The following is a 26,841-nucleotide window of genomic DNA, read 5'->3' as shown; positions in this document are numbered from 1 at the left end:
CACGTGGCGCCACGGCGCCGCTGCCACCGGCGGCAGGAACCGCAGTCGCCCCAGCGGAGGCCGGGCGTACGGCACGCCGTAGAAGGCGTGCAGCGGTCGACCTTCGAACGAGGTTCGCAGTCCGAGCACGCGACCTTCGCGGGTGAGAACCAGCGGCGCAGGTGGCCGGGCCGCGCCGCCCTCCGCACCGTGGGCCGCGGCCGCAGCGACCAGCGAGAGGACGGCCCAGCCCAGCAGGGTAGCTGCCGTCCTCGCAGGCCGCATGACAAGCCGGCGCCACGCAGGTTTGTAACACTGGTCGATGTTGTTGTTCTCTCGCACAAGTGGCTCATACCCACTATGGAGAATTGTAATTGTTCGGGCTTTGCGTCCCAAAACCACAATATGATTATAAGGGACGCCGTAGTGGAGGGCTCCGGAATTTCGACCACCTGGGGTTCTTTACGTGCACCTAAATTTAAGCATACGGGCCTTTAGCACTTCGCCTCCATCGAAATGCGGCCGCCGTGGCCGGGATTCGATCCCGCGACCTTCGGGTCAGCAGTCGAGACCCATGACCACTAGACCACCGTCGCGGAATAGGGGGATCAGTCGCATTCCGATAGAGGCAAAATGCTGGAGGCCCGTGTGCTATGCGATTAAAGAATACCAGATGGTCGAAATTAACGGAGCCCTCCACTAGGGCGTGTCTCATAATCATATCGTGGTTTTAGCAGGGAAAACCTCAGATATTATTATTATTATTATTATTATTATTATTATTATTATTATTATTATTATTATTATTATTATTATTATTATTATTATTATTATTATTATTATTATCATCCCCTATTGTGGGTGTGGACCAACGCGAGGTATCACCATCATTGATATTAGTCTATTCTTAAATTACTTATTATTCTCAAGAAACCAACTCGACCCCTACTTTATTATAGTCAAGTTATAATAGTAATAAAAATATTTTATGATCAAAAGAAACGAACTATTTTCTTTTCTATATTTTACATACTTTATCTTAATTACCTTATACATGGCCAATCCCCCAGGGTAGGTGTGAGTCAAAATTTTAGGATCTACATCTACAGATACAGTTCTTTTTTCTGAATTTTATCATGCACCTAAACGTCATCTTTAATTGGTAATACACCAATTCTTTAAAGTGCTCTAGTATTAAACTTTCTACAAACTTACAAAATAGCCCAATTCTTGACCAATCCACCAAAGTGGGTGTGCGCCACAGAAACGAGGCGAACAACAACCTATTGCAAGTCTGGAATAAGAAGACAACAACAAGAACGAGGCTATTGATTTATTTTATTTTATTATTACTATTTTTTTTACATATTTGATCGAGCGCCAAAATTTCCTATCAAGTTTGTAATGTTTCTATTCTGTAACCTCCCTTCTAAAGTACTAAAACATTTTATAAAACCACTCAATTCTTGGTCAATCCCCCACAGTGGGTGTGAGCCACAGTTGAAGGTGAACACGAACAAGGCGCAGGCGCGGGAGAGGAAGCCGTACAACGTCGTCTATCGAAGGAGGAAGCGGTAGCAGCAGCCATGTCGTCGGCGACGTCGAGCGAGACGTACCTGCACTCGCACAGCATCACGCACACGTGGACGGTGCACAACTGCGGCAAACTGCGGCTGCGCAACAAGGTCTCCCTCTGCAGCTCGCCCTTCCCGGCCCAGTGGGACGAGCCACGCTTCCAGATATGGCTCACCACGGACGTCGACTACTACGGCTACGAGACGGCGTCGTGCTTCGTCGAGACCAAGAGCACACTGCAGGTATACAAGCTACCCCTCATCGGACGTTCTCACTTTAAAGACAACGCAACAACGGGGCTCGGTTTGGGTCGAATGCTAGTTGATACGTTCTCGTAGTCTTCGGAACGCGTAGAGAACCTGCGCAGTCGAGGTGAAGCTTCAGCCGCTGCTTTTCTACAACGCATATTACCGTCACCAACACAACATCGAGCATAAGAACAATGCAGCGCGTTCGACTATGTAGAACATACAGTAATACGGTAAAATACGCTATTTCGCGGAAGAAGAAAAAAAAGGAGGAGCCCTTCCGCTAGGAAAACGGGGCCAAGAGAAGCTTGACGAGTGCGTGCCTGACCTACTACTTCTCTTTCTTTCTTTCTTTCTTTCTTTCTTTCTTTCTTTCTTTCTTTCTTTCTTTCTTTCTTTCTTTCTTTCTTTCTTTCTTTCTTTCTTTCTTTCTTTCTTTCTTTCTTTCTTTCTTTCTTTCTTTCTTTCTTTCCTTTTTCTTTCTTTCTTTCTCTCTTTCTTTCTCTCTTTCTTTCTTTCCTTCTTCCTTTCCTTCTTTCTTTCTTTCTTTCCTTCTTTCTTTCTTTCCTTCTTCCTTTCCTTCTTTCTTTCTTTCTTTCCTTCTTTCTTTCTTTCCTTCTTTCCTTCATTCTTTCTTTCCTTCTTTCCTTCTCTTTCCTTCTTTCTTTCTCTCTTTCCTTCTTTCTTTCTTTCTTTCTTTCCTTCTTTCTTTCTTTCTTTCTTTCTTTCCTTCTTTCTTTCCTTCTTTCTTTCACATTATGCAAAATGCCCCCTCCTAAGTGTTTCCTTCCTCCATGTCGGGAATTGGACCTTCACCGACGTGCTAAGCAGCGCAACACTTCTGTTGCTACAGGGAACAAGGCCGGTCATGCGTGATACAATGAAAGGCAACAATGGAATGTGGCAACGCGAAATCACAAGTAACCCCGGTAAAATATCAGGCTGCCATATCACAAACGGCTTCGCCGACAAGCCCATGATCGAGAGCGCATCAATTATTAGAAAACAACACATATAAACAACACATATATGCGCATGTGACCGGCGCACCTTCGAGGGCCTCATTTGCGTACTACATCCGCATTTCTGTGCACTCGCCGGCACTGGGCTTTCCGCGAACTATGCCGCCGCCACTGCCACCGAAATCTGTAACTCACAGAAGCTTCGCCTAATATTCTATTTCACCGGCGCCATAACACGCACTCCACGCGTCAGTTCGCTTACGCTTAGCTCCTCTCGCCAGGCTCTCGATAAACGGAGTGTCGGTTGTTACCGCACAGGGCTCGTACTCGCTGGCACTGAGAGACCCCACGGGGCGGGACATCGCGCAAGTCACCTGCAACACCAAGACGGCAGCGCGCATCACTTGCGAGAAGAAGTGCCTGGTGGGCTTAAACGGGAGCTCGGCCAGCAGCGCCTCGGTGGCGTCCGCTGCCTGCGCCGGTGACGACAGCGACCGCTATGCGCTCGTCGTCCTCTTCAGGTGTGTGTCCGGCGCTCTGTGTATCGATCAAGTTCTGGTACTAACGTAATCCAAAGGTTTCACAGCGCATACAACGAGGACGAGCAAAGAAGAGACACGCACAGCGCTTCTTTGCTCGTCCTCGTTGTATGAGCTGTGAAACCTTTGGATTATGCTGCACCAACTAGCCCAACGCTCAACCTTAGGTACTAACGTGCCATTTGTCTGAAATCACGCATCATCATCCTGGTGTCCTTTCACGACATCACCAATCATTATAAACTAGAGCGGAGGCTTTATCCGCCCCCGCACAAGCGGTTGACCAAGGCGCAGGAATGCGTCTGGAGAAAACTGCAGACGCGATCTTTTCCCAACCCATACGTGTTGAGCAAAACATACCCGGAGGAGATTAAGCCACAATGCAAATGGTGCCAGGCAGTGGCAAGTTATGACCATATACTGTGGGAATGTAGCATGGCGCCGCCACCGGCGGATATTATGCGTGATCCCTCTCTCGAGCAGTGGGAGGCCGTGTTGACCAGCTCAGACCCAGTCGTCCAGACAAGGGTCGTGGAGTGGGCCACACAGGTCGCCGTCAACCTTGGGTTGATGGCCATCTAACACGGAATCGTCCCCAACTGTTTTCTGACGAAATAAAGTTTTTCCATCCATCCATCGGGACTATACGCAGCTCTGGAATGCGATTTCTTTTCAAGTGGCTTCGAGTGCCAGCATATACGTTATGGAAGCGAATCATGTATATTTTGCTAAAAAAAATTCGGTTGATTTTTACCTACTCTGTAGAGTTACTGTATGACTCTATTTTGCGAGTCATATACAGTAACTCAACTGCTCGCGCACGCTCGCTTCAACTTGTGACGAAGCTCCTCAGGCTTCTGTCGATGTGGGCGGGATTGCTTGGGAGTTGCGCGGAAAGAAACGGGACAGGGCCAGACAACAACTGCGCACACAGCATCAGACAACGCTTTAAGTCGCAACGGCGAGCACTTTCCCATCGTTGTTTCTTTTTAATTTGGAAAGCTTGCTTTTAGGCCAAATACAGAAGCATGTCAAAAGCACATGAAAAAAAATTGTGTTCGCGCAGAAAGTATAGAAAGGAACGATGAAATGACCCGTGAATCCAACGGTCACGGGTCGGCTTCACTGGAGCGCACACACTCACCGACGCAAATGGTGGTGGTCGCAGGTTCGAGTACATGACGGATCGCAGCGGTGGCCAGGACGAGTGCCCGGGCAGTCCTCTGCTGGGCCAGCTTCCCGGTCTTCTGGAGAGCTCCTCTTTCGGCGACGTCGAGATACAGGTCGGGCAGAGGAAACTGCGCGCCCACGCAGACCTGCTGGGACGGCTGTCGCCCGTGTTCGCCGCCATGCTCACCGGCAACACCAGCGAGGCCGTCAACCGCGTCGTGGTCATCGAGGACCTCTCCTACGAGGCCGTCCGGCAGCTGCTAGAGTTCCTCTACGCCGGCACACTCAGTGGACTCAGCCAGGTGAGCAGTATGGCGCACTATAAGAACAGCACGCAGAACGCACGTGCTTAATCAAGGCGCCAAGCCTCAAGCTACCACGGGCTACGGATTCAACCACACAAGGCTGCAGAGACGAGCTCGTAAAGCACCGCTGATTATCACTGTCAGAAGCGTGAATTGCTGGGCCAGTTGGTTCATTTTAGAAGCGAAGAAAGCGAAAATCAAGACACTGGACAAAAGATTAGGGCAGCTTTGCACTAGTGGTGCCAAGCCCGATGGAAGTGCGGAGCTGGGCAGCCTTCTTTGTTTCTCTTCGGTTTTCTCTTTCTTTCTCTCTTTTCCCGTTTTTTCTGCCTTTTTTTCTATCTTTATTTCTATTTATTTATATTTTTCTTCCTATTTTTCCCTTTCTTTCTCTCTTTCTCGCTTGCTTCCTCTTTTTTTTCTATTTTGCCTGCGTTACGCCAAGCGATGACAGCATACGACAGTATACGACAGCCCGACATACGACAGAGAGAGAGTGGTTCGGGAAGGAAGAAATGAAAAGGTCGCTATTTTTTGCCTCCCGTTGTGCACGGGCACGGCTCAGCGCCTTTAGGAATGGGTATGTGAGGAGTAAAGATGATAGGAAGAGGGAGAGAAGGTAGGAAGAAGGAGAGAGTATCATGGCAATAGAGTATCTTGCCAGTGCACGCGGATGCACGAAGCCAAGGCGTTCATCTGTAGGGCGGCGAGGCCCGCAGGAGCCGCGAACTCGGAGAAGGCTCCACAAACAGTCGCCGGCGACTGTTTGTGTATTTTTCTTTTTATCCTGCGTCTTGATTTTCGCTGGATTTTTCCTGGATTATTTCGCTTCAAATAATCGGTTTCATGATGCCCTTCACTCAACTGACAATCCCTGATCCTTGCGCTGTAAAACAAGCACATCGAAGGCAATCTCCGCAATAATCAAGGTGTCGTGCTTTAACAAACTACGCGACACGGCGTATCGCGAACCAAGACTCGATGTTCACGCGCTCAAAAGTGCTCTGTATACTGCATGGAGTCATTTCGCACGTGATCGTTGTTTCTACAGCAGCTAGTACAATTATTAGACGGCTTCATCTGAAAACCTGCAGCACGCTGTGACAGCGCCTCAGTGAGAACACTAGTGCGCATGCGCGTAATGTTCATCTCGGTAGCGGAAGTCGAAACGTTGCCCTCGCTAGAGTACTAGAAAGAATCTACCCTCGCTCCGTTGCTACGATTATCGATGGAAGAAGTAACTCATTGCGCGACGGCGCGTCCACTTGAGAGTGCCTCTGTGGCAGCAGACACGAGCGGACGCGGCTTTCGTTGCTCACATATGGGCTGCCGCAGATACAGCCACCTACTCTTTCCTATCATTATGTATAGAGTATACTACAATATTCTAGTACACTATACAATAACCAAACCCGGCGAAAAGATGAAGCTCGCGTGCCTCGAGCCACGCTTAGGTGACGTAGTATTCTTTGTGCCGTTTCGCGATCGCGACGTATTTTTCGTTTGATGAGGCATATAAGAATTTCGCCTTAATAAACCTCCGGGCATTTGGCGCTCGTGGTGTTCATGTGTCTCGCGTCTTCGCCGTTTTCGCGTCTTAGTATATTCGAATAACTATGTACCAACGAGCCCAAGCATCGCTATAACCGCAAGAAATGAAATCAATCACCAGTTGACACAATGTTTGAGATTGGGCTAGTTGGTAATCCACCTTCACCAAACAGCGCAGGAGCGGACAACGGACAAAGAGTCAAGCACAAAGTCTTTGTTTCCTTCTTTGTCCATTGTCCACTCCTGCACTGTTTGTTCCTGACCAGTTGACAGCCAACCTCGCGACCCTGCGTGCGTTTCACTGCAGGGCGCGGTGGATCTGTACGTGGCGGCGGACAAGTACGGCGTGGCGTCGGTTAAGGCCGCGTGCGCGCGCCAGCTGTCCAACGCCCTAGCGCCGGACAACGCGGTGCGCGTCTTCGAGCTGGCCGTGAGGCACAGCGACAAGGAGCTGTGCCGGGACGCGGCGCGCTTCATCGATGCCCACCTGCCCGAGGTGCAGGCGTCCGACGCCTGGGAACAGCTGCTGCGCGACGACCTGATGGCGCTGGCCCTCTTCAAGTCCGCCTCCCGATACCAGCCCAAGGGACAGGGCGTCTCTTCCGCCTCAAGCTCATCCACGGCCGTCTGACGCCACCGCTATGGCTGCTGCTGCCGCCGGAGCTATCTGGAAACGGAATAAAAGCTTCCTTTCTTCATCTCTTGGTTAAAAAGAAATTAATCAAATCCTGGTGTTTCATGTGCCAAAACTACGATATCGCGACGCGCACACCTTTCTGTAGTTTTATGCAACCGGTCCGTTACACGTTTAACCACTGCCTTGCGCAAACCACACCCGAGTTCTGAGAACCTTCCAGATTATTTCAGAATCTTTCGATAAAACTGCGCGCCGCACGCGAACAATAAAGTTTATTCTGGAACTAACCCAGGCACCAGGGATAACGCTGGAAAGTTCGATAAGACATGTATAAAAGCCGACGCATTTCACAGACGAGCAGATTAGGCGTCCCTGTTCGCCGTTATCTTTTTTACAGCGAGTGTCACTCGCACTTTCCTCTACCGGGCACAAGTTCGAACCATTAAAGCATTTCATCGTTACCGACTGTCCTGCTTTTCATCATCACGACAACGTAACAATATGATTATGAGACGCCGCATATTGAGTGATCCGGGGGAAAGCTTACAGGGTCCCTAATGCATTCGCCTAAGACGACTCGAAGGCGAAGCAGAACATTGTCAAGCGCACACAGACCAGGACAAGCGCTTACTTACAACCTACACCGTGCTTCCAACCACGGTGCGAGAAAAGTACTGCAGTAAGGTGGAGAGGTGGGCGAGTTGGAAGCTGCGCAACTTGGAAAAATCAACGCGAACACAACTGAGACACAAGACGAGAAGACTAGAATAAACTTCAGTTGTTAGACAGCGCTCGCGCTGAGTCCTTCTCGTTTTTGTGTCTCCGTTGCGTTCGCGCTGACTTTTCCAAGTAAGAAAAGTACTTGACGCCGTGCTTCCAACTCATCGTTTATTCGTCAAACTGCATAATAAGAACGCTATCCTTCATGACGTCACGAGACCGAAATGCCGACTTGATAGAACGGTAGCTTGGGCTATTCTGGCTAGTCAACATCAACATGTTTGCACAGCGCAAATTGAATGAGGACAGATGAGAGGACACAACACAGGCGCTGCGAAAATCAGCGGCTGTGTTGTGTCCTTTCATCTGTCCTCATTCGATTTGTGCTGTACAAACATGTCGAGAGAGAGAGAGAGAGAACACAACTTTATTGTCGTCAGACTTTATGGAGGTAGGTGATCCGCCAGGCTGAACCTGGCGGCCGCCTCCTCTGCCCTCTGATTGGCCTGGAGCTGAACTCCCAGGCTGGTGGAGGCAAAAACGTCCTCCCGCCCCTCGGGCGAGCGACTGGCCCAGAGATCGGGAAAGGGGGGAGGGGGTCCTTCTTGCAGTCCCAGAGAATGTGACGAAGTGTGGCTATTAACCGACAATGCGAGCAATACGGTTCAATCGCGTCGTGGTATATACGTGCATAAATGCATGGGGACAGGAATGAATGTATTTTTAGTCGGCGCCAGACAACCTCCTGGCGCTTAGTTAACTTGTTGTGCGGGGGTGGTTTTAACTGCCTTTATAGGCGGTGATATTGCGTAATGTCGTAGTATGATGACAAGGCTTAACCAGGGTCACCCGAATCAGAGGCTGGTCCCAGCGCTCGGCTGACCAATGCTCGAGCATATTGGTGGGCCTCTTCGTTGTCGAAATACCGACATCAGGTGAACATGCTCAGAAACTGTTTCTTTAGGTGACAGAAATGTGTAAGGTGCGCTGACCTGCCTTTCTAATCGAATGATTCTATGTGAAAGACGAAGTGAACACGCAGCTCGCGCGCCTTGATTCACGAGGCGCGTGGGTGGTCACGTGACTCTTTGTACGACACGCCGACCTTTCGCTCAATGTCTCAATGTATCAAGGCCACTTTTGCATGACAGATATAAGGCTTTCGCCTTAAATATGGGCCTGTTGGTATTCATTATTCCTTCATTCATGATGAGCCTGACTACGCCCACTGCATGGCAAAGGCCTCTCCCATGTTTCGACAACCAACCCGGTCTTGTGTCGAAATCAAGAAGAAATGGACACGGGCAGGCCATGGTGAGTGTGAGCCATATGGCAGAGGATACAACAACAACATGTAGCGGGCAGGCAAGATAACCGCTCGTCATTAGGAGTAACGAACTGGATTTCAACAGAAGGCAAACGCGCGAGGGGGAGACAGAAAGTTAGATGAGAAGATGAGATTAAGAAGTTTGCGGGTATAACGTGGCCTTCTGGTACATCCATTAATATAGTTAGCGCGAAACTCTACGTAAAACAGACACAGAGAGAGCAAGCAACAAGCGCTTACTAAATAAACTCAAAGTTTATCGCGAGATACACATACATATATAGCACAATAAGACGCCGAGCAGGGTCGATCGCCAGTCGTGCGGCAAATCTTCAAATGGCACGGGGTACAAAAACACCGGGCACCTATCGAATGTCAGAGCTCAGTAATCTGCCATCTCAAGTGAAGTGAGCTTCATTTTTATGGTCGTATTTCTTTACGACAGGCCACAGTGTTTACTTCCACGTAAAAATAGATTGGTAAACTGCGCCGCGGTTGCATGACCCACTTTGAAAACGACCCGTGGCAAAACATCTTTGAGTATGGATGTTTGCGCTGGAGATTTTTCCGGAAACGAGTGCTACTCCAAGAGCGCCTCCAAATTGTGCCGCTTGACAGAAGGCCGCTCGATACCGAACGCGCCACCGTTCTTCGTCTATCTCAGTCGTGACACGCTTCAGAAGTCGCATTACAGTTTGAACTATGCGATAACGGAGAAATTAATGACTATCTCGCAGGGCTGGGCAAAGATACTTTGAAATTGTATCGCGATACGATACAAGATATTCAGGCAAGAAGTATTGAAGATACAGATACAAGATACTGCCGCAATAATTGTATCCGATACGATACTTGGCAATTGTATTTTAAGCTACTTCGATACATTCTCAAATTTGTTATTATAGATTCATATAATGTACACTCTAAGAAAAAAAAAGAGTATGCGTGACTCTTTTCGGAGAGTTCTGACTTGCCACGTATACGACTCTCTTTAAATAGTCACGGTGACTCTCTTGGTGGGTCAGGGTCGGCTCGCTCTAGGAGAGTCCCCTGACCCTCTAGGAAGAGTGCAAAGACTCTCATCGGGAGGATCACGTTACCACTTATAGGGAGTCAGACGACTCTTGCCGATAACACTCCTAGGGGGGTCAAGGGACCCACACCGAAGCATCAAGCGACTCCACAAGTATTTTAAGCTACTCATTTGATCCTCGCTCTACTTTTGCGCGACTACTGTTGAAAATAGTGGAATATTCATTTTAAGCAAGTCCAATAATGCTTGCCGTTCTGCCCAGCGACTGTAAAAAAATAATAGTTTAGTTTTAGCATTACTTTAATAAAACTCGTCAAAACAACACATATTTTCCAGCAATGTTATATAGAAAGCGCGAAAAGATGGTCTGTGATTTCCAATTAAGAAGTTTGGGTATTCCTCAGTGACATGCTTCTATGAGTATAGCCAACTAAAATATGTGACTGTGATGTGCACAGTGCCATATGGTGCTAAATGAACAGCAGAAATCGTCGTCATGTTTCCATATTTATTCCTTGTGATTAAGAATAAATCAAAAAGTGGCGACGGCTTGAGGCATCAGACTTGTGGCTTGCTAGGTTGTCGCTCCTGTCCAGCGTGAGCACCACGAAAAACGGTATCTGAAAAGCAGAACGTGATATTATGATGAGAAAATGAAATTGCAGTAAAGGTTTGCAAAATCTACACAATAAGTGGTTCACACAGACATAATAAAGGCTAACAACAAAACAACAAAGCACATCCTCCGGCAGTCAGGGGCATGCCGTGAGCGGTTACTGACCGCACGTTTTACAAACGTAACCCATCCTTAAATACTCAGATCAACAGATGCGAGTACTAGGGCCCGAACGACACCCAGCGCGTGCGTACGCCGTCTACGTCGAGATCAGACATGTCATATGCTAGAATTAGCGCACATAACTCCCACAATCACGTACACTCACTCTATTCTGTTAGAGCGCCCAACGTCATCGCAGTGTATGCAAATCATGAAAACAGCAAACAGAAACGAGGGAAAAGAGTGCACGCCGGCGGCCGCAACAACGCGCGTCGTCGAACGTCTAGAGCTTTTTCACTTTACCGGCGAGGCGTGTCCAACTTGAATGACTACCGCATACATTCTGGAAGCCACCGTACTATATCTACACCTCAAACTGCCGTCTTTCAGCCAACAAAAACCATTACATATAGTGCGTCTGAGCGTTCTGTACACAGGCTTTTTTTTTTTTTCACGTTCCCACGCGCGGAAGCACGCTGCACACTCAAGGTCGATGGAAATGTTATTATTAAGTAGACTAAAGTGCATCTCAAAACGACATCTTGCACCGTCAGTAGTGCAGACACGACGTGCGATCAGCAAGAAATGACCCTCGATTATTCTTTGCATCGCTCACTTTATGGGAGCTTGTACAGCAACGCGCATAGCGGTGGCAACTCGTTAACTGACAGCTTTAGTTGGGCATCCGCAACAGCCCCGCGGATAGAGGCTACTGTTGGAAATGGCTGGCAAATTCCGCAGAGCTGCTGCAGACGCCCAGCTAAAGCTGTATAATTAGGCAGTACACTCACCGTTAACTGGCGCCCGTTGCCGGTGTCCGCAGCTCCATGAATATTCCGCCCTCCAAGCGTCACTTCGTGCACGGAGCCAGCGTCAACACCACCGAAGAAGCGCAGCGAACGCAACCACGCAACGCATTCCAATAGACCAGGAGACTGACACTGAGACAACTGAGATAAGGTCCCTAGATAAAAAAGTTTTCAAGGTAGCGACACTCATTGCTCTTTGCGCCTTCCTCCTCACTCTCGCGCCTACCCCTCCTTTTCTACATCATTTGCGTCTGTGATTGGTGAATTCGTTGCACGTGATGCTGTTAGTGGATGGTGGTGATATTTATTATAAAGCAAAAGGTTCAAAACGAGTGCGCATGTTCATATGGTTCCAGTCGGATTCTTGCCGCGACGAAAGACGAAATCGTATCCAAGACAAGCTGTAGAAGAGGAGCGTTCCAGTTGACGCCGAGTCGGCCGAACATGCTTCGCCGTGAATTTTGAATATGTCAAGTACTGTGATGTCGGCTGCAGCAACAAAACAGAAGGCGGTTTTTCCCTCTACAACATACCTCGTGGTATCCGGAATAGGGCACGCCGTGAAGTGTGGCTAGAAAACATTTGACGCGAGGACTTCCGTGCAACGCCGTAGACGCGGCTTTGCGAGGCGAGTTGATTTGTCGCCTTTTGTTGAAACGCTACAGAACGCGCGTCTAACGCGCGTCTAGTACGTGAAACTCGTTACAAATATTTGTGCGTATGCACATACAGTTGAATACAGCTGAAGTGGCTGCACTTTCAGGGACATTTCATGCCAGACCAGTTCGAGTCACTTGCTCTTGAACGCGGCGTAAACAGGCTCAAACGCGACGCTGTGTCAACGCTTTTTAAGTCTGTTTCTGGTACTTGCCGTTGATGGTAGGGCGACGACATCGTCGCAATGTTCATCACTTCGGGACACCAAACTGGTAGAACCCCACTTGTCGTTAAGTTGCGTGCACCCGCATTGCGATGCCGCGGTCTCTTCCGTAGTCACCCAGATAATAAAACATGCACCACGATTACCTGGCATCATGATTGCGAAAATGGATGTATTTTTCCAGAAAAAAACTGTCATCGCAATGCTGCTAGTCAAGCGTTCGTTCCAGTCTGGCCACGGCTTTTGCCTGTGTGCGCACAAGCGGCTATGATCACTCGTCACAACGTCACAACAAGGTGCTGCCCTGTGGTCAGTCAGGATCACAGGATCCAAAAAGAAGCACGTTAACTGTGCCACATCATCTTCACGAGCAAAACACATTCGGAGAACTGGACGAACCGGGACGAACTACGACGTACGATGCGAGACGCCATGGATAATGGTGTGAAATATAAAACTATAACAACGTTGCCAGTTGGGTAACACACATCACGCTTCTTCTTATGATGTACCGCTTATATTCAACTAAGTAACCTTTTATCCTACGTCTCATTTACTTTTCATTTGCTATAAATATTTCTATCCGCCGTAATAACTGAACACAAACATTCCCTTTTTTATGCACGCTTTGACCCTTCTTGGGGGCGCTCCAGGCAAATAAGCGAGGAGGAAAAGGAAGGGTGTCGCTACCTTGAAAACTTGTTTTATCTAGGGACCTTAAACTGAGAGAGAGCGGCGCGCCACCCCGGCGCCAACCCCGCCAGCGTCGCCGAGCAAGGCGCCACAACGGCGCCAAAGGGCGAGCGTGCGATATGTATGGCGTATACGGCGGCTCTTCCGTATAGCGAAGCCAATCGAAACGCGCTTCAGGAGGGTCCAATGACTCCTTCCCAAATGCGAACTCTTTTTCTCTGCCTGTACCTTCCAAAAGGGGTCAGATGAACACCCGAAGAGAGTCACGGTTCCATGTCCCTCTTTTGACTCTCTTTTTTCTTAGAGTGTAGCAGCAAACGCCTATACACGAAAATGTATGCTTGAAAATTTCTTAACTCTGACCTATTTTGTTTCACTTGAAATAAACGTGTTATCTCAAAAGTTTTGCCCTTCTTGTTCAAAGTGAGTTACTTTTCTTCCAAAACAACTTATTGGGGCTTGTTTTAGCTTCTTCACAGGACAACTCTTTATACACTTCGCTGACAGGAGTTCTTGCTTGTCATTTTTGCAATTGATGGGAGTCGCTGCTCAGCTTGCTGACCAGCTAGCGGGTTGCCAAATAATCACAATAACTTCAATAAAAAGCCTTCGCGTGACTGCGCAATTACCGGTGTGGAATTCTACCTTGTCCGTAAAAGAAAGGTTGCACAATACCGTATATCCGAACAGGTGTACAGCAGCAACAACGCTGGTAGCGACTTTTCTTTTTTTTTGGATGGGGGCGAGGAGGGGGAATGCTGGTGTACATGGGGTTTGTGGCCGTTCGCTAGTGACCAGACCAGAAAAGCAGTCCAGAGACCTAGGTAATGTATGTGATGCAGCATGACAGCTAAGAAAGCACTTGTACTAATAAAGAAATTGTGATTTCATGAATTCTTTGAATGAATGTAGATGGAAGTGAAAATTACGGTACGCGAAGATATTTTCTGTTAGGTATGCGTACCAGTGGTGCTAAAGTTGTTAAAACTTTATTTGCGTATAAGGTAATTCATTGCATGCAAGTCAAACTTACATCCACGAGATCCTTCAAACCGCTGATATGGAAAATCTACGCGACGCAAAGCAACCCCATTCTTGCACGCATCACATTTCGTTACGGAGCAAAACGCAAGAGAGTCTTGAATAACGACACCGTAACATCAGAATTTGCGCGATAGACGCCGCACGCAGTGGAGTACGCGGCGCAGGACAGTGGCTAAGAGCAAGTGTCACGGCATTGACACAACTAAAAAGAACAGAAATCAAGAAAACAAAAGGTGCGTGGGCTGTTCGTAGACGTCCGCGTGCTTGTGTTCCTCACCTTCTACCCTCACTGGAGGACGCTGGCGTAAAAATAAAATAACGCCACTGCCCTTAGACTTATTCAGATGGCTTAGTGATACCAGTACTAGCTTGAGAAGCGGAGCTGGGCCAGAGATTATTGTTTCGCATGGTTGTGTTGCGATGGAAGTATCTTGTATCTTAAGATACCCGATACATCATCGAATGTATCGGAAATACAGATACTGATACTCGTCTTTCGAGACGTATGGCGATACAGATACAAGATACCCATAGAGTATCTAAGATAGTATCTAAGATACATGTATCTTCGATACTGCCCAGCACTGCTATCTCGTTTTGCAAACTTGCCGAAACACCAAAACCACCAAGAATAAGCACAACCTTTGATATTTAATGATGATGATGATGATGCACTATGTATCGTACCCACACAGGGGGACCGGACAAGAATTGTACATATAGAATTAAAAAAGATATATCTTGAATTATTGCATGATAAAAATTAAAAGGAAACAAAATATATAAAGAGTGATGATGCAGTGAAGAGCTCACTGTGCGCCTGCACAGTACTATGTGCATCGTTCGTTTTTACAGGGCAAGCTGTCGCGAGCTCACAACAGCAGCCGAGTGGGTGGCTTGCGTCATGGAGTGCTAAGCCATAATTCATCATCCTAATCATCATCATCAGCAGCAGCCATCATCAGAGTGCGCAACTACGTAGGCGCGGTGCTCCGCAAAATGATGAATTATGGCGTAGTGGGTGTTTCGCAACTGTTCTTGCAGTAGGTGCCCTAAGAGAGTTTACAACGGGCTCTAAGGTGGCCGCTCCGCCAGCCTACGCTACGTGTGCCGCGCAGGTCTGGTCATTTTTTCGAATGTCTGACATTGCGCAAGTGACAGCAGGGCTGATTTGGGTGGTTCCGTCTGGCAAAGACAATCAGATCATGATACTGAAAACATCGGAACACGTGGACATAACCTGTATAAGCTACAACTAACCGCGAGGCTCCCAGTAGTTACCAAAAAATAGTAAATGCGCAGCGTGCGGCCAGAGCCTCGTAAATACAACGAAAGCATCTGTATGCACGTCCGCGGAACTTTAAAAAAATCCCGGTGCTCGAGATCATTCCGAAATTCCCAACCGTACGGCGTCTAAAACCCAGCGTTGCTTTTGGATACCAAGGTCAACCAACACCACGTTCAACTAGTCAGTCTGTTTTCATTCAAAGTGCACAGTTCTTATCACGGGTATCCCATTAAATCAGAGACCAAACGTCCATCAAATTAAGGTCGCTCTCCTAGAGAGGGCCGTTCTAGTGCGCCAGCTCTCTATGCGCGTCTTCCGTGGTGGGCGATCCTTCCAAGCCGCAATAATGCTGCACCACGTGGACGCCAATGAGACCCGTCAGCACGTCCACTACGGTCGCCAGGCGGCTTCTGAAAACCGACAAAGGAAGTACGGACACATTAAGCCGTTGTGGTGGTCTAGTGATTATGATGCTTGAAAGCTGGCCCGCAGGTCGCGGTATCGAATCCCGGCCGCGGTGACCGCATTTCGATGGAAGCGAAATGTTAGAGGCCCGTGTGTCTATATTTACGTGCACGTTAAAGAACACCAGTTGGTCGAAATTTTCGGAGCCCTCCAGTACGGCGTTCCTCATAATCATATCGTGGTTTTGGCCCGTAAAACCCCGCCAGTGATTATTATAATTGAACAAGGACACACTCAAGAGCTCACAAACAGACTGTAGCCTCAGCCTTCCTGGTGGCTGTCAGTGTCCTTGATTTGTTTATTTTTTATTTATTTTTATTTAAAGTACCTGCAGCGCCCGAAGGCATTATTGCAGGGGGGAATACACAGGGTAACATATGCTTACATAAATGGATAACTATGAAAACAAGATCAACAACAAAAAAGGAAAAAAAAAAAGAAGAAAACTATCAGCGTAACAGTATATCTCTGAACGAAGTTTCAGTGCGACAGTCAACAATTTCCTGTGGAAGCTGATTCCACTCGAGTTAGGTTTCCGTGCACCGTTTGAGCGCTTACCGCCTAAATGTATGTTTTCAGAACCTATGTATCCGTACTTATGGTCAGGAAAGCGATGCACCAATACCTATAAACTGCCCTGAGCAGGCCATACCGACTTCCATATTTGGCAAACAATTCTGGGTGTCGGAATCCTTAAGCAGCAATCTAGGTTATAGTTCACGCGTTGCAATTTCGCGATCATCATTCTCCTCAAACAAAAACAAAGGGCTTACATTCATTCATATATATAATATTAGCGCTTAGCTTAGAGAGATCATGTAGTCGAACGCTTGTCCTAATTCAACCCGTTCATCGTGAGCATTTTTCCTCGGAAACGTTCCAGATGCGCTCTCCCTTAATAAAACAAGCGCCTACACACATCTCCACAGAAGCACATGAAAGCGCAGTAAAAATCCTAGCTGGGAATGGCATGCTGCGCTGAAGAAAATCATGTCTGACTAAGCTTAAGGCCTTCAGGTAATGTCACGGATCTCCGGATAACAGTCGGCCAGAAGGCATGGACAAGGCGAGAGCGTTACACAAACCTATTTTAATTACACACAAGAAAAACACACGTAGTTATCCCCAAAGCACTGCAAACATTAAAAAGGAACACACAAAAATAAACTAGCGCTAAACACAGTTATCGCTCAAAGAACAATTGAGTGAGAGACACAAACGACTAAAATTACGAGGCGTTCATCGCTTACGCCACTCACGGCGTTCTGTCCCGTTGGAAGAGTCGAGGCGTTGCGGAGGGCACCAGCGTTGAAGTAGGCGTCCCAGTCGATGTCCCAGGCTTTAACCGTGGCCGAATGCGGACTGGCGTTGTAGACGAGGGTGGGCAGCAGCGGGTTCAGTGACCTGGGCGTCGCAGGTCCTTGAGATGGCCAGCGTCTCCCGGGAGGACAAACTGGCTCGGTCTAAGCCTACGGAGCGGTGCCGTAGGTCGGTGCGCTCGGTGCACAAGCCGATGGCGCGTCCTGGGCGTTGCTGGTAGTCCCAGGTCCGTGGACGTGTCCTCGAACCGGCAGTGGCTACGGTGCGATGCCGTAGCACGAGGAAGAGCCGGAGCGCCCGGAACAGAGGCCGGCGACGCTCGTCCCCAGCTTTCCAAGCTCACGCGCTGCCGTTCGAACACTCCGGGCCCCCTCTGGCCACGTCACCTTCTTTTTTATATGTCCCGCTTCGTTTTCCTCTTCTTCTAGTCGTGCGGCCATACGTCATGCGGCACTTGGCATGTTCCTCTTCTTTGATCACTTTTCTCCAGTCACCTCTTGCATGTGACAATGACCCCCCATCTTCGAGAGTTTTCTCCAGGAGAAAACTGCTGCCAACCTCCGTTTTCTTCAGACGAGCTCCGGTCCGACGTTTACCGCTATAAGTCTCACGCTGACGCACCACCGCACTCGTCTTCCAGTGTCATTATTGTCTTAAATGCACCCAACGTACGCCACTGACACAAAATAACCGTGATTGTCCACACTAAACGCTTGTTCATATTCTTAATATTCTTACAATCACTATTATTGTCCTTGGACAGCAGGATACCACAAACACGACCCTGACTCGCCACACCACACAGTTACGCATATGAACGCGTACAGGGGCTCATCCGTTTCACTACTTATTAAGTCGGCTGTAATGTTTGTTTTGAATATGCGCGCCGACACACGTCACACGACCTTACATAACGTTTGATGTCACTCTGGAGACCTGGCCAAAAGAATTCCTCTGTAATTCTGGCCACCATTTTATGCACTCCCTGGTGTCCAGCCTTACTACTAACATGTCCCATGCTCAACACCGTCTTTCGAAGACGCTCTGGTACCACTAACTGCTGGACCTTCCGTCCGTACCTTAATGTGCGTTTCCTGACAAGAAGACCATCGACTACTTGAAATTGCCACGATGTGCGACTGCGTCCCCTTTTTAGTACCTGCCCTACCTTCTCAAAGCATCTCTGCAGGCTAGGGTCATGCTTCTGCTCCTTCGCAATCTCTGCCAGTGGTACACCTAAAACCGACGTAGCTGACGCGCGAAGCAGACGCGGCTGTGCATTGGCCTTGTCTTCAGCCCTCGTCTCTACGGCCGCTGCAAAACTGACCGCGCACATTCTTTCCTGTGCTGTCTCACGCCTGCTCCACTCCACATCAGGCTCATTCACGTCTCTTACTCCTGGTGCATTGCCCAAGATAATATCATACAGCGGTTGTTCGACACATTTCGCTAATAGCTGCCCTGTGTAGTATGGCGTGGATACAAAAATCTTGGCTTCGGGAAGGTGTCTGACCGTGCCGTCTACAAGAGTTACGGAGGACAACGTTCCTGTCAAGTCCTCATCCTTCACAAGGCTTCTCCGAACCAGAACTGTGTTGGCCCCGCTGTCCCTTAAGACCAAGACATGCCGATCGCGTATTCGTCCTACAACCACCGGCATTGCTGCTTTCAAACCAGACGTTCCATCTACCATGCTACTCTGCTGTAGCGTCCCTTCTTTCTTGCATTGAAGAACTGCAGCTGATGCATGCAAGTCAGCAACACACGCCACCTTGTCCTGCGCTCGATATCTACATTCTTCCAAAGTATGCCCTATCCTTTTGCACCCTTGACATACGGTCTGCGCCTCGCGGGCTGCACCACTAGTACGGCAGTCAGCTGCACGGTGCCCGACCTTGTCGCAAAGAAAGCATCTTATGGGAGCTTTAGGCGCCCTTCCGTAAATCTTTTGTACAGTTCGATTCAGTTCCGGGACCTTTGGTTCCTCATCTCTAACCTTACTTAGGTTACTGAGCCCTTGCGCTTCTACAAATTGATCTGCCGCCTCGGCAAATTCATCTAAGCCATTTAACTTCCTTTCTTTCAGGAAGATTGCTAATTGTGGGCCACAGCAAGCCAAAAACTGCTCTGTGACCATCTTGTCACGCACCTCTTCAAAGGTTTTCCCCGTGTTTGACATGTCTAGCCACCTGTCAAAATAGTTTGTCAAACGGCAAGAAAACTGCTTAGCCGTCTCGGAGTCCTCGGGTTTCGCGCTGCGGAATTTCTCGCGAAAACCCTCTGCAGTGAGCCTAAATCTCTGCAGGAGAGCCCTCTTGACTTTGTCGTAGTCCATTGAGTCACTGGCGGGCATCCTACCAAAGACGTTTAAGGCCTCCCCGACTAAGCACATGCTTAACGCTGTCGCCCACTCACTACGATCCCAGCCTTGACCTAGGGCAATTCGCTCAAACCGGTGCAAGTATGCATCTAGGTCGTCTCTTCTGTCGTCAAATGGAGCCATTAACTTTTTCGGGCAGACTCGCGTCGCTCTCTGAGGTTCTCTTTCTACTGTGGAGCCCCTATCACCTGTGCTCATCTCGCTACCTCCCTCCAAAGTCCGCTGTTTCCACAAGAGGAACTCTTTCTCGCGCTCAATTCTCCTCTTGTCGCGTTCCTCCTCTTCACGCCTCTCCTCGCGCCTCTCCGCTCGCTCATCCCTCAGCCTCTTTTCCTCGCGATCGTATAGACTCATCGCTTCCTCAATCGACATACCAAGCTTCGCAGCCGACTCTAATATCTTCGTCAAGTCCATTCCTTCCGCCTCACTGAAATCCGTGCGATCCACAACAAAAAATAAGAAAAAGGATCCTGGCAGGCTCGCCACTTATTTTTGTCACGGATCTCCGGATAACAGTCGGTCAGAAGGCATGGACAAGGCGAGAGCGTTACACAAACCTATTTTAATTACACACAAGAAAAACACACGTAGTTATCCCCAAAGCACTGCAAACATTAAAAAGGAACACACAAAAATAAACTAGCGCTAAACACAGTTATCGCTCAAAGAACAATTGAGTGAGAGACACAAACGACTAAAATTACGAGGCGTTCATCGCTTACGCCACTCACGGCGTTCTGTCCCGTTGGAAGAGTCGAGGCGTTGCGGAGGGCACCAGCGTTGAAGTAGGCGTCCCAGTCGATGTCCCAGGCTTTAACCGTGGCCGAATGCGGACTGGCGTTGTAGACGAGGGTGGGCAGCAACGGGTTCAGTGACCTGGGCGTCGCAGGTCCTTGAGATGGCCAGCGTCTCCCGGGAGGACAAACTGGCTCGGTCTAAGCCTACGGAGCGGTGCCGTAGGTCGGTGCGCTCGGTGCACAAGCCGATGGCGCGTCCTGGGCGTTGCTGGTAGTCCCAGGTCCGTGGACGTGTCCTCGAACCGGCAGTGGCTACGGTGCGATGCCGTAGCACGAGGAAGAGCCGGAGCGCCCGGAACAGAGGCCGGCGACGCTCGTCCCCAGCTTTCCAAGCTCACGCGCTGCCGTTCGAACACTCCGGGCCCCCTCTGGCCACGTCACCTTCTTTTTTATATGTCCCGCTTCGTTTTCCTCTTCTTCTAGTCGTGCGGCCATACGTCATGCGGCGCTTGGCATGTTCCTCTTCTTTGATCACTTTTCTCCAGTCACCTCTTGCATGTGACAGGTAAACATGCGCCTTTGCAAGACGAATAACAGCTTGTCACAGCAGCGGTCACTAGCGCTGTTAAGGGGGTATTAAGATTAACAATTTTTTTAAGTTCGCAAACTTCGTTACGCACAAAGAAAACAGAATCAAGGGCGTTTGTGTTCTAGCACTGGCACTGGAGTTGGCGATCTTTGAAACCACAAGGCCACCTGTTCAGACTCGCACAGTTGCTGATTATTGGTTCCTCAGGCGCGCATTTCAAAGGGCTTAATCGGAGCCGTGGGCGGTGAACCAGAGCGGTGGGCGGCGGTGGAAACGCTGCCCACCGTGCGGAGAACCCTGCCATGAACTTAAATCGCCTCTAACGCTATTCTTATTTACTGTATACCACCTAATATGACTACAGTTAGTCCCAATCAGGAGCACGCGGCGACATTGTTGGCTATCGAAAATTAACGTTGAAGGCGCACTGTGAGCACATACGGGCGTGCTGCACTAACTGCATCAGCAGCGCCCGTTTTGACTCATGAGTACGCACCCAATCCAGTCTGTGACGAAGAGAATGCTGATGTTATCCGTCGGAATTCCGACGACTTCGTGGATCAGACGGAGCCTCAGGTAACTGGGACCTCCTCCCGTGGGCGTCGCCATGCTGCACAGCATAGACAGGGCACTGCGACGCAGGCGCGCCACCTTGTATTGAAAGGAATCGCCGCCTAAAGGGACACTAAAGTGAGTTAAAAGATACTTTTATTGCTTATTATTTCTGTATTGGTTAAGTTCTTTAGAAGTTGCTCATCGTTACAAATGGCCTTGTTCAATACTGTATAGCGCCTGCATTATGCTGTACTTTCACGCCTGTTTTAAAAATAACGTTTTTTTTTCTTTTGCGTTGTTCTCGTTATGGGTTATTGCTGTTCCATTACTACGTGTTTGACTGACATAATTTAACACGCCTGTGGGCGACGTGGTCTCTGCTTTCGAACTGTTTTCTATATTATTTTGCTATTGTTTATTAGTTTCCTTCCAGGCCGCGTTAATCTGACTGACCTACCAGATTAGGAAGATCGTGTGCAGGTCAATGTAGTCGGACTTGGTTTGGGCGAAAAACAGGGCGCTGATGGTGATGTAAATGGAGGTACCGTCCGTATTGAATACGGCCGCCATGGGAACCAAGAGTCGCACTGCGAAAACAGGGTCGTAACAAAGCATTTAACTACAATCTAGACATTGGCCGAGGGGAGGGGTGGGGTTTGAGTTGAAACCCTCCCGGAATTTTTCAATTTTGCATATATATATATATATATATATATATATATATATACCCACACATAAAACACACTCACGAACACATATAGAAGTTCGTCCAGAGCAACTGGACATTAGGGCCATGTTTCCTCCTTGTAAACCTATAGCATGATATTATAGGTCTCCGAGCATGGTCCGTAGAGAGAGATAACGAGATAGAAGGATAGAAAGATCGAGAAATACATAGAACTAGAGCGAAATAAAGAGAAACAAAGAAAGAGAGAAAAAGAACCAGAAAGAGAGAGAGAAAGAAATAGAAAGGAACCGTCCGTTCTCGGAGACCATGCTTAAAGCATGGCGCGTGGCCTCTGCGATTAGCTCCGGCAGCACGGCGTGCTTCCGGAGCTAATCGCGGAGGCCATGGACGCAGCATGATGGATGCAGACAGCGCACCTATCTTGGTGTCCAGGTTGAGGCGCTCCTCGAGCGCAGCGATGGTGGCCGGCACGGTCTCGCTGCTCGAGACGGCATTGAAGGCCACCGCCAGCGGGGTGGCCGCGTTGTGCAACAGTCCGCGGAAGGTGCGCTTCGTGGTGGACGCGGCCACGAGCGGAAGCACGAGCAGTGCGTGCATGGCGAGAGACAGCACCACGGTGAACAGGTACAGGCCGAAATAAGACACCACGGGCTGCGGTATCGAACAAAGGTATTCATTCATTCATTCATTTAATTAGTCGAATATATATGATTAATAATATATGGGGTTTCATTTGCCAAAACCAAGATAAGATTATGAAGCCCGCCGCAGTGGAGGGCTCCGGAAATTTTCCATCTCGTGTTTGGCATCGCACAGTACACGGGCCTCTAGCATTTCGTCTTCATCGAAATGCGACCGTCGCGGCCGGGATCGAACCCGGGACACTCGGGCCAACAGCAGAGCACCGTAACCACTGTGCCGTCGAGGTGGACCAATATACATGATTGTGATAATATCACAGAAAAAGGCATGACAATATAGGCTCATAGCCACAATGCAACAGAAGCAGAGCTGATGCAGAAATAGTTACACAGCACATTCGCTTTTAGACTCTCTAATGTAATGGATGCACTTGACATAAAGAACTGCGATGCGTGTTTGTGTTGCAGAGTCATCATTTTGTTGACTTATTGCTTTTCTTTGATGTACAAAATATGACCAGGATTTGGGGACATGTGCTCGTGATGCCATCTCTCGGCGGCGCAACATCGCCCTGCCGTAACTGAATGAGAAATAGGCGAGAGAAAAAACACATCTGACGAAAAACTCTAGTTATCAGAAGCGACTCCCGGTTAGAATAACAGAGAGCTGAGCTAGTTGGTCAGTATTCATTCTAAAACAGAGGGCGTGTAAACACGGACAGTCAAGGCACCACAAACACCGACTAACAACTGCAATGGCGCACAACGGCGGAAAACAAAGTAGGCACGAAAAAATATCTGTGCATACCCGTGCAATATAGGCGAACCTATAAGTCTGGTACGCCTGGGGGTCTACGTGAAAGATAAGTCTTGAGGCATTTGATTTATTAAAACAAAGAAAGTAACAGCGCGAATGGAACAAGGACGCAAAGGCACGAAGACCCCGTTCCTTTGCCGTCCTTGCTCCATTAGCACTATTACTTCCTTTGTTCTAATTATGAACCAACTAGCCCTCATCAAGTTGTTACTATTGATTTCTTCTTCATGCAAGTTAATCGATGGTTGACTCACGCATGCGCTATCCATTATTATTGATATGCCATGCCTCAATCATTAGACGCGTTTCTTCATTCCTATGCTCGTACAAAACTGCGTTTTCATCGAATTTTGGCCTGTACTGACACTCCCGACAGTGTATAGATAGATTAGAAGGTGAGCCTCCAGAAGCGGCCACAGCTAAAAGGAACCTTATACACCACACCTGAACGGCAATCAGTGAATTTGTTCGTGTGTTTTACAAAACAAATATTAGTTCGCTTCTTGTCTATTACTCGCTCATTCTTTCTCCGCACAGCGGCGCAAATCTTGTCTAGCTAAGTGGCAGCAGTAAAAACAACATTAACGCCGCATCTACTCCCCACTTTCTTCAGCCTGTGAGATATGTAATGAATGTAAAGAATACCTACGACACGTTTTTTTTTTCCATTGCTTTATACAATCGTGCTCGGACTTAACATAACGGACTTCTTTAAACGTTCAGCGACAGTGGCCACTGCCGCGCGAGGATAAACTACATCTAAAAGACACGTAACATGTGTGTTAAAGCTGGCACTCATTTTGTGCTCAGACGACTTGGTGAGGGAAGACTTCAGGCATGACGTGGCTATACCGTTTTTTTACAAACTTAGAGTTCTTCGACGAAAAGTTTAACGGCAGTTTTGAAGATCTAGGAGAATACTGCCAGCACACGTGGTTCTTCTGAAACGTTAAGGCAATTCTTTAGTAAAACTGAGCCCTCCGCCATTTAATTCAAATTTTGCGCTCCCTGAAGTTACCACGGATTCAAAGTCCTCACTACTACAAAAAATCAAGTAATCGTCCCCACAACGAAAAACCTTAATAAAATAATTACCCAAGGAGCCCTCAGAGCTTTGTCCAATATTGCTAAGGTATAAATCACTAAGAACCGGAGCAACTTTAGAACCAATACATATCCCTGATTTCTGCACATAAACGCCTTCCTTCCAACCTACCAGCGTCGACTTTAAACACAAGGAAATAATTTCTATAAAAGCCCCCCGTATAAACACTACATTTATCGGGGGAAACCGTTTCCTTCGCTTGTTCGTTAATACAGTCATTAACACATATTAACAAACCCTCACGCGGCAAAGAGTAACAAAGGTCTTCAATATGCATACCAAAAGTTTAACACCGCCGGGGTTCTCCTCTGATAGGAACTGAATTAGTGCCTGAGAATTACGCATACGAAAAGGGTCTGAACAACTTAAACAGGTTAAGCAGTTCTGCAAATAACTAGATACAGCAAATTGCCACGTGCCTTTCTCTGAAACAATTGCTCGTAAAGGAATCTCGTTCTTATGTGTTTTAGCTGAAAAAGACAAATATAAAGTAAGCGATTTAGCCTTCTTGACTTTACAAGCTATCCTCTCAAGATTATGTCTTGACAAAAGGTCGACAGCGCGTTTCCTAACTACCGTTGCCTAACTACCCAGATGTGTACAGCAGAGACCCACTCGAAAATTCTGGAAACATTCCGGTTGCTTGTCAAAAAGTACGCAACTTTTCAGGATGTTGGCGTGTGTGCTATATTGTCACGTGGTCGTGACGTCGACGAAGACAGCAGTCGGCGTTTGCAGGATGAAACTGTTTATTTGGCCGAACTTGTGGCCGGAAAATGAGAACTAGAGCTACAGCAATACACGCTGTACAATGATAGCGGCGAACAGGGCGTCGTCCGTCGATCAACTGACAAGCGGTCAATCGCGTCGGCTTTTATACAGGTGGTATCGAACTTTCCAGCAATATCGCTGGTGGCGGCGTTATCTCTAGATAAAGCTGGAACATTCGCGTGCGGGGCGCAATCTTAACAGAACGATCTACTATAGACGTGAAGCTTCTCGAACAATGCTTCGCGGACAGCGTCGAGCGTTGATAACCGTCCCTGCCGGTCAAACTTGAATACATCAAAACAAGACAAGAAGTGGGCGTGGCATTGCCCCCCTCTGAAAAAGCATCGTCCCGATGCTTGTGAAAGAACATAGAAGAGAGAAAAAAAACAAGTGCATACAAAAATAAATTACAATAACAAAGGAAGAAAAATAGAGTCCCCAGGTTCGCTAACGCGCAAAAAACGGCTTAAGGCGCACGACATGGACGACTTCAGGTCGTGCGCGGCGTCGCTGGGAGTTCGTAATGCCGTCCGGGATCACCTCGTAGTCAAGAGCGCCGAGGCGTCGAAGAACCTTGTATGGCCCGAAGTATCGCCGAAGGAGTTTTTCGCTAAGCCCACGTCGGCGTATCGGCGTCCAGACCCAAACACGGTCGCCGGGCTGGTATTCCGCGAAGCGTCGTCGAAGATTGTAGCGACGGCTGTCGGTGTGCTGCTGGGTCTTGATGCGCAGGCGGGCGAGCTGTCGAGCTTCTTCGGCACGTTGTAAGTAAGCGGCGGCATCGAGGTTTTCTTCGTCGGTGACGTTGGGTAGCATGGCGTCGAGCGTCGTCGCCGGGCTCCTTCCGTAGACCAACTTGTACGGCGTCATCTGCGTCGTTTCTTGGACGGCCGTGTTGTATGCGAAGGTCACATACGGACGGATGGCATCCCACGTCTTGTGTTCGACGTCGACATACATGGCCAACATGTCGGCGATGGTCTTGTTTAGCCGCTCGGTCAGGCCATTTGTCTGTGGGTGGTACGCTGTGGTCCGGCGGTGGCTTGTTTGGCTGTATCTCAGTATTGCCTGAGTTAGGTCAGCAGTAAACGCCGTACCTCTGTCGGTGATGAGAACTTCTGGGGCGCCATGACGCAGGACGATGTTCTCAACGAAGAACTTCGCTACCTCGGCGGCACTGCCTCTAGGCAGGGCCCTCGTCTCGGCGTAGCGGGTGAGGTAGTCTGTAGCTACGA

At 48.5% G+C, this 26,841-nt stretch overlaps 2 protein-coding genes across 3 annotated transcripts in view; one reads left to right on the top strand and one right to left on the bottom strand.

The window, feature by feature from the left end:
• The first annotated feature begins 106 nt into the window (after positions 1 to 106).
• On the top strand, positions 107 to 7,055 carry LOC119404551 (uncharacterized). Its single transcript, XM_037671093.2, has 5 exons — positions 107 to 284; positions 1,507 to 1,796; positions 3,083 to 3,285; positions 4,472 to 4,775; positions 6,637 to 7,055. The coding sequence occupies exons 1-5, from the start codon at positions 263 to 265 to the stop codon at positions 6,958 to 6,960; spliced, it is 1,143 nt and encodes a 380-aa protein (XP_037527021.2). The 5' UTR covers positions 107 to 262; the 3' UTR covers positions 6,961 to 7,055.
• An 8,545-nt stretch (positions 7,056 to 15,600) lies between these two features.
• The window catches only part of LOC119404329 (neutral amino acid transporter A-like), a 28,275-nt gene continuing 17,034 nt past the window's right edge, over positions 15,601 to 26,841 (bottom strand). For both annotated transcript variants that reach the window (XM_037670878.2, XM_049418924.1), the window contains 4 exons: positions 22,689 to 22,923; positions 22,042 to 22,171; positions 21,526 to 21,660; positions 15,601 to 15,948 (listed from right to left, as the gene is read on the bottom strand). In XM_037670878.2, the coding sequence (XP_037526806.1) occupies positions 15,825 to 15,948; positions 21,526 to 21,660; positions 22,042 to 22,171; positions 22,689 to 22,923 (624 nt within the window). In that variant the 3' untranslated portion in view covers positions 15,601 to 15,824. The remainder of the gene's footprint in view (positions 15,949 to 21,525; positions 21,661 to 22,041; positions 22,172 to 22,688; positions 22,924 to 26,841) is intronic.

The sequence above is a fragment of the Rhipicephalus sanguineus genome, chromosome 9 (genome assembly GCF_013339695.2).
Source record: "Rhipicephalus sanguineus isolate Rsan-2018 chromosome 9, BIME_Rsan_1.4, whole genome shotgun sequence".
In the NCBI taxonomy this organism is placed as follows: domain Eukaryota; kingdom Metazoa; phylum Arthropoda; class Arachnida; order Ixodida; family Ixodidae; genus Rhipicephalus; species Rhipicephalus sanguineus.
Note: the sequence above shows the minus strand (reverse complement) of the source record. Positions and strands in the feature narration are given on the sequence as shown.

What these genes read in the sequence shown, in the direction of transcription:
- LOC119404551 (XM_037671093.2), top strand. Translation starts at nt 263, where the DNA reads ATGACAAGCCGGCGCCACGCAG. An exon ending in AGACCAAGAGCACACTGCAG is followed by an intron (nt 1,797 to 3,082) that starts GTATACAAGCTA and finishes GTTACCGCACAG; the next exon opens with GGCTCGTACTCGCTGGCACT. An exon ending in CACTCAGTGGACTCAGCCAG is followed by an intron (nt 4,776 to 6,636) that starts GTGAGCAGTATG and finishes GTTTCACTGCAG; the next exon opens with GGCGCGGTGGATCTGTACGT.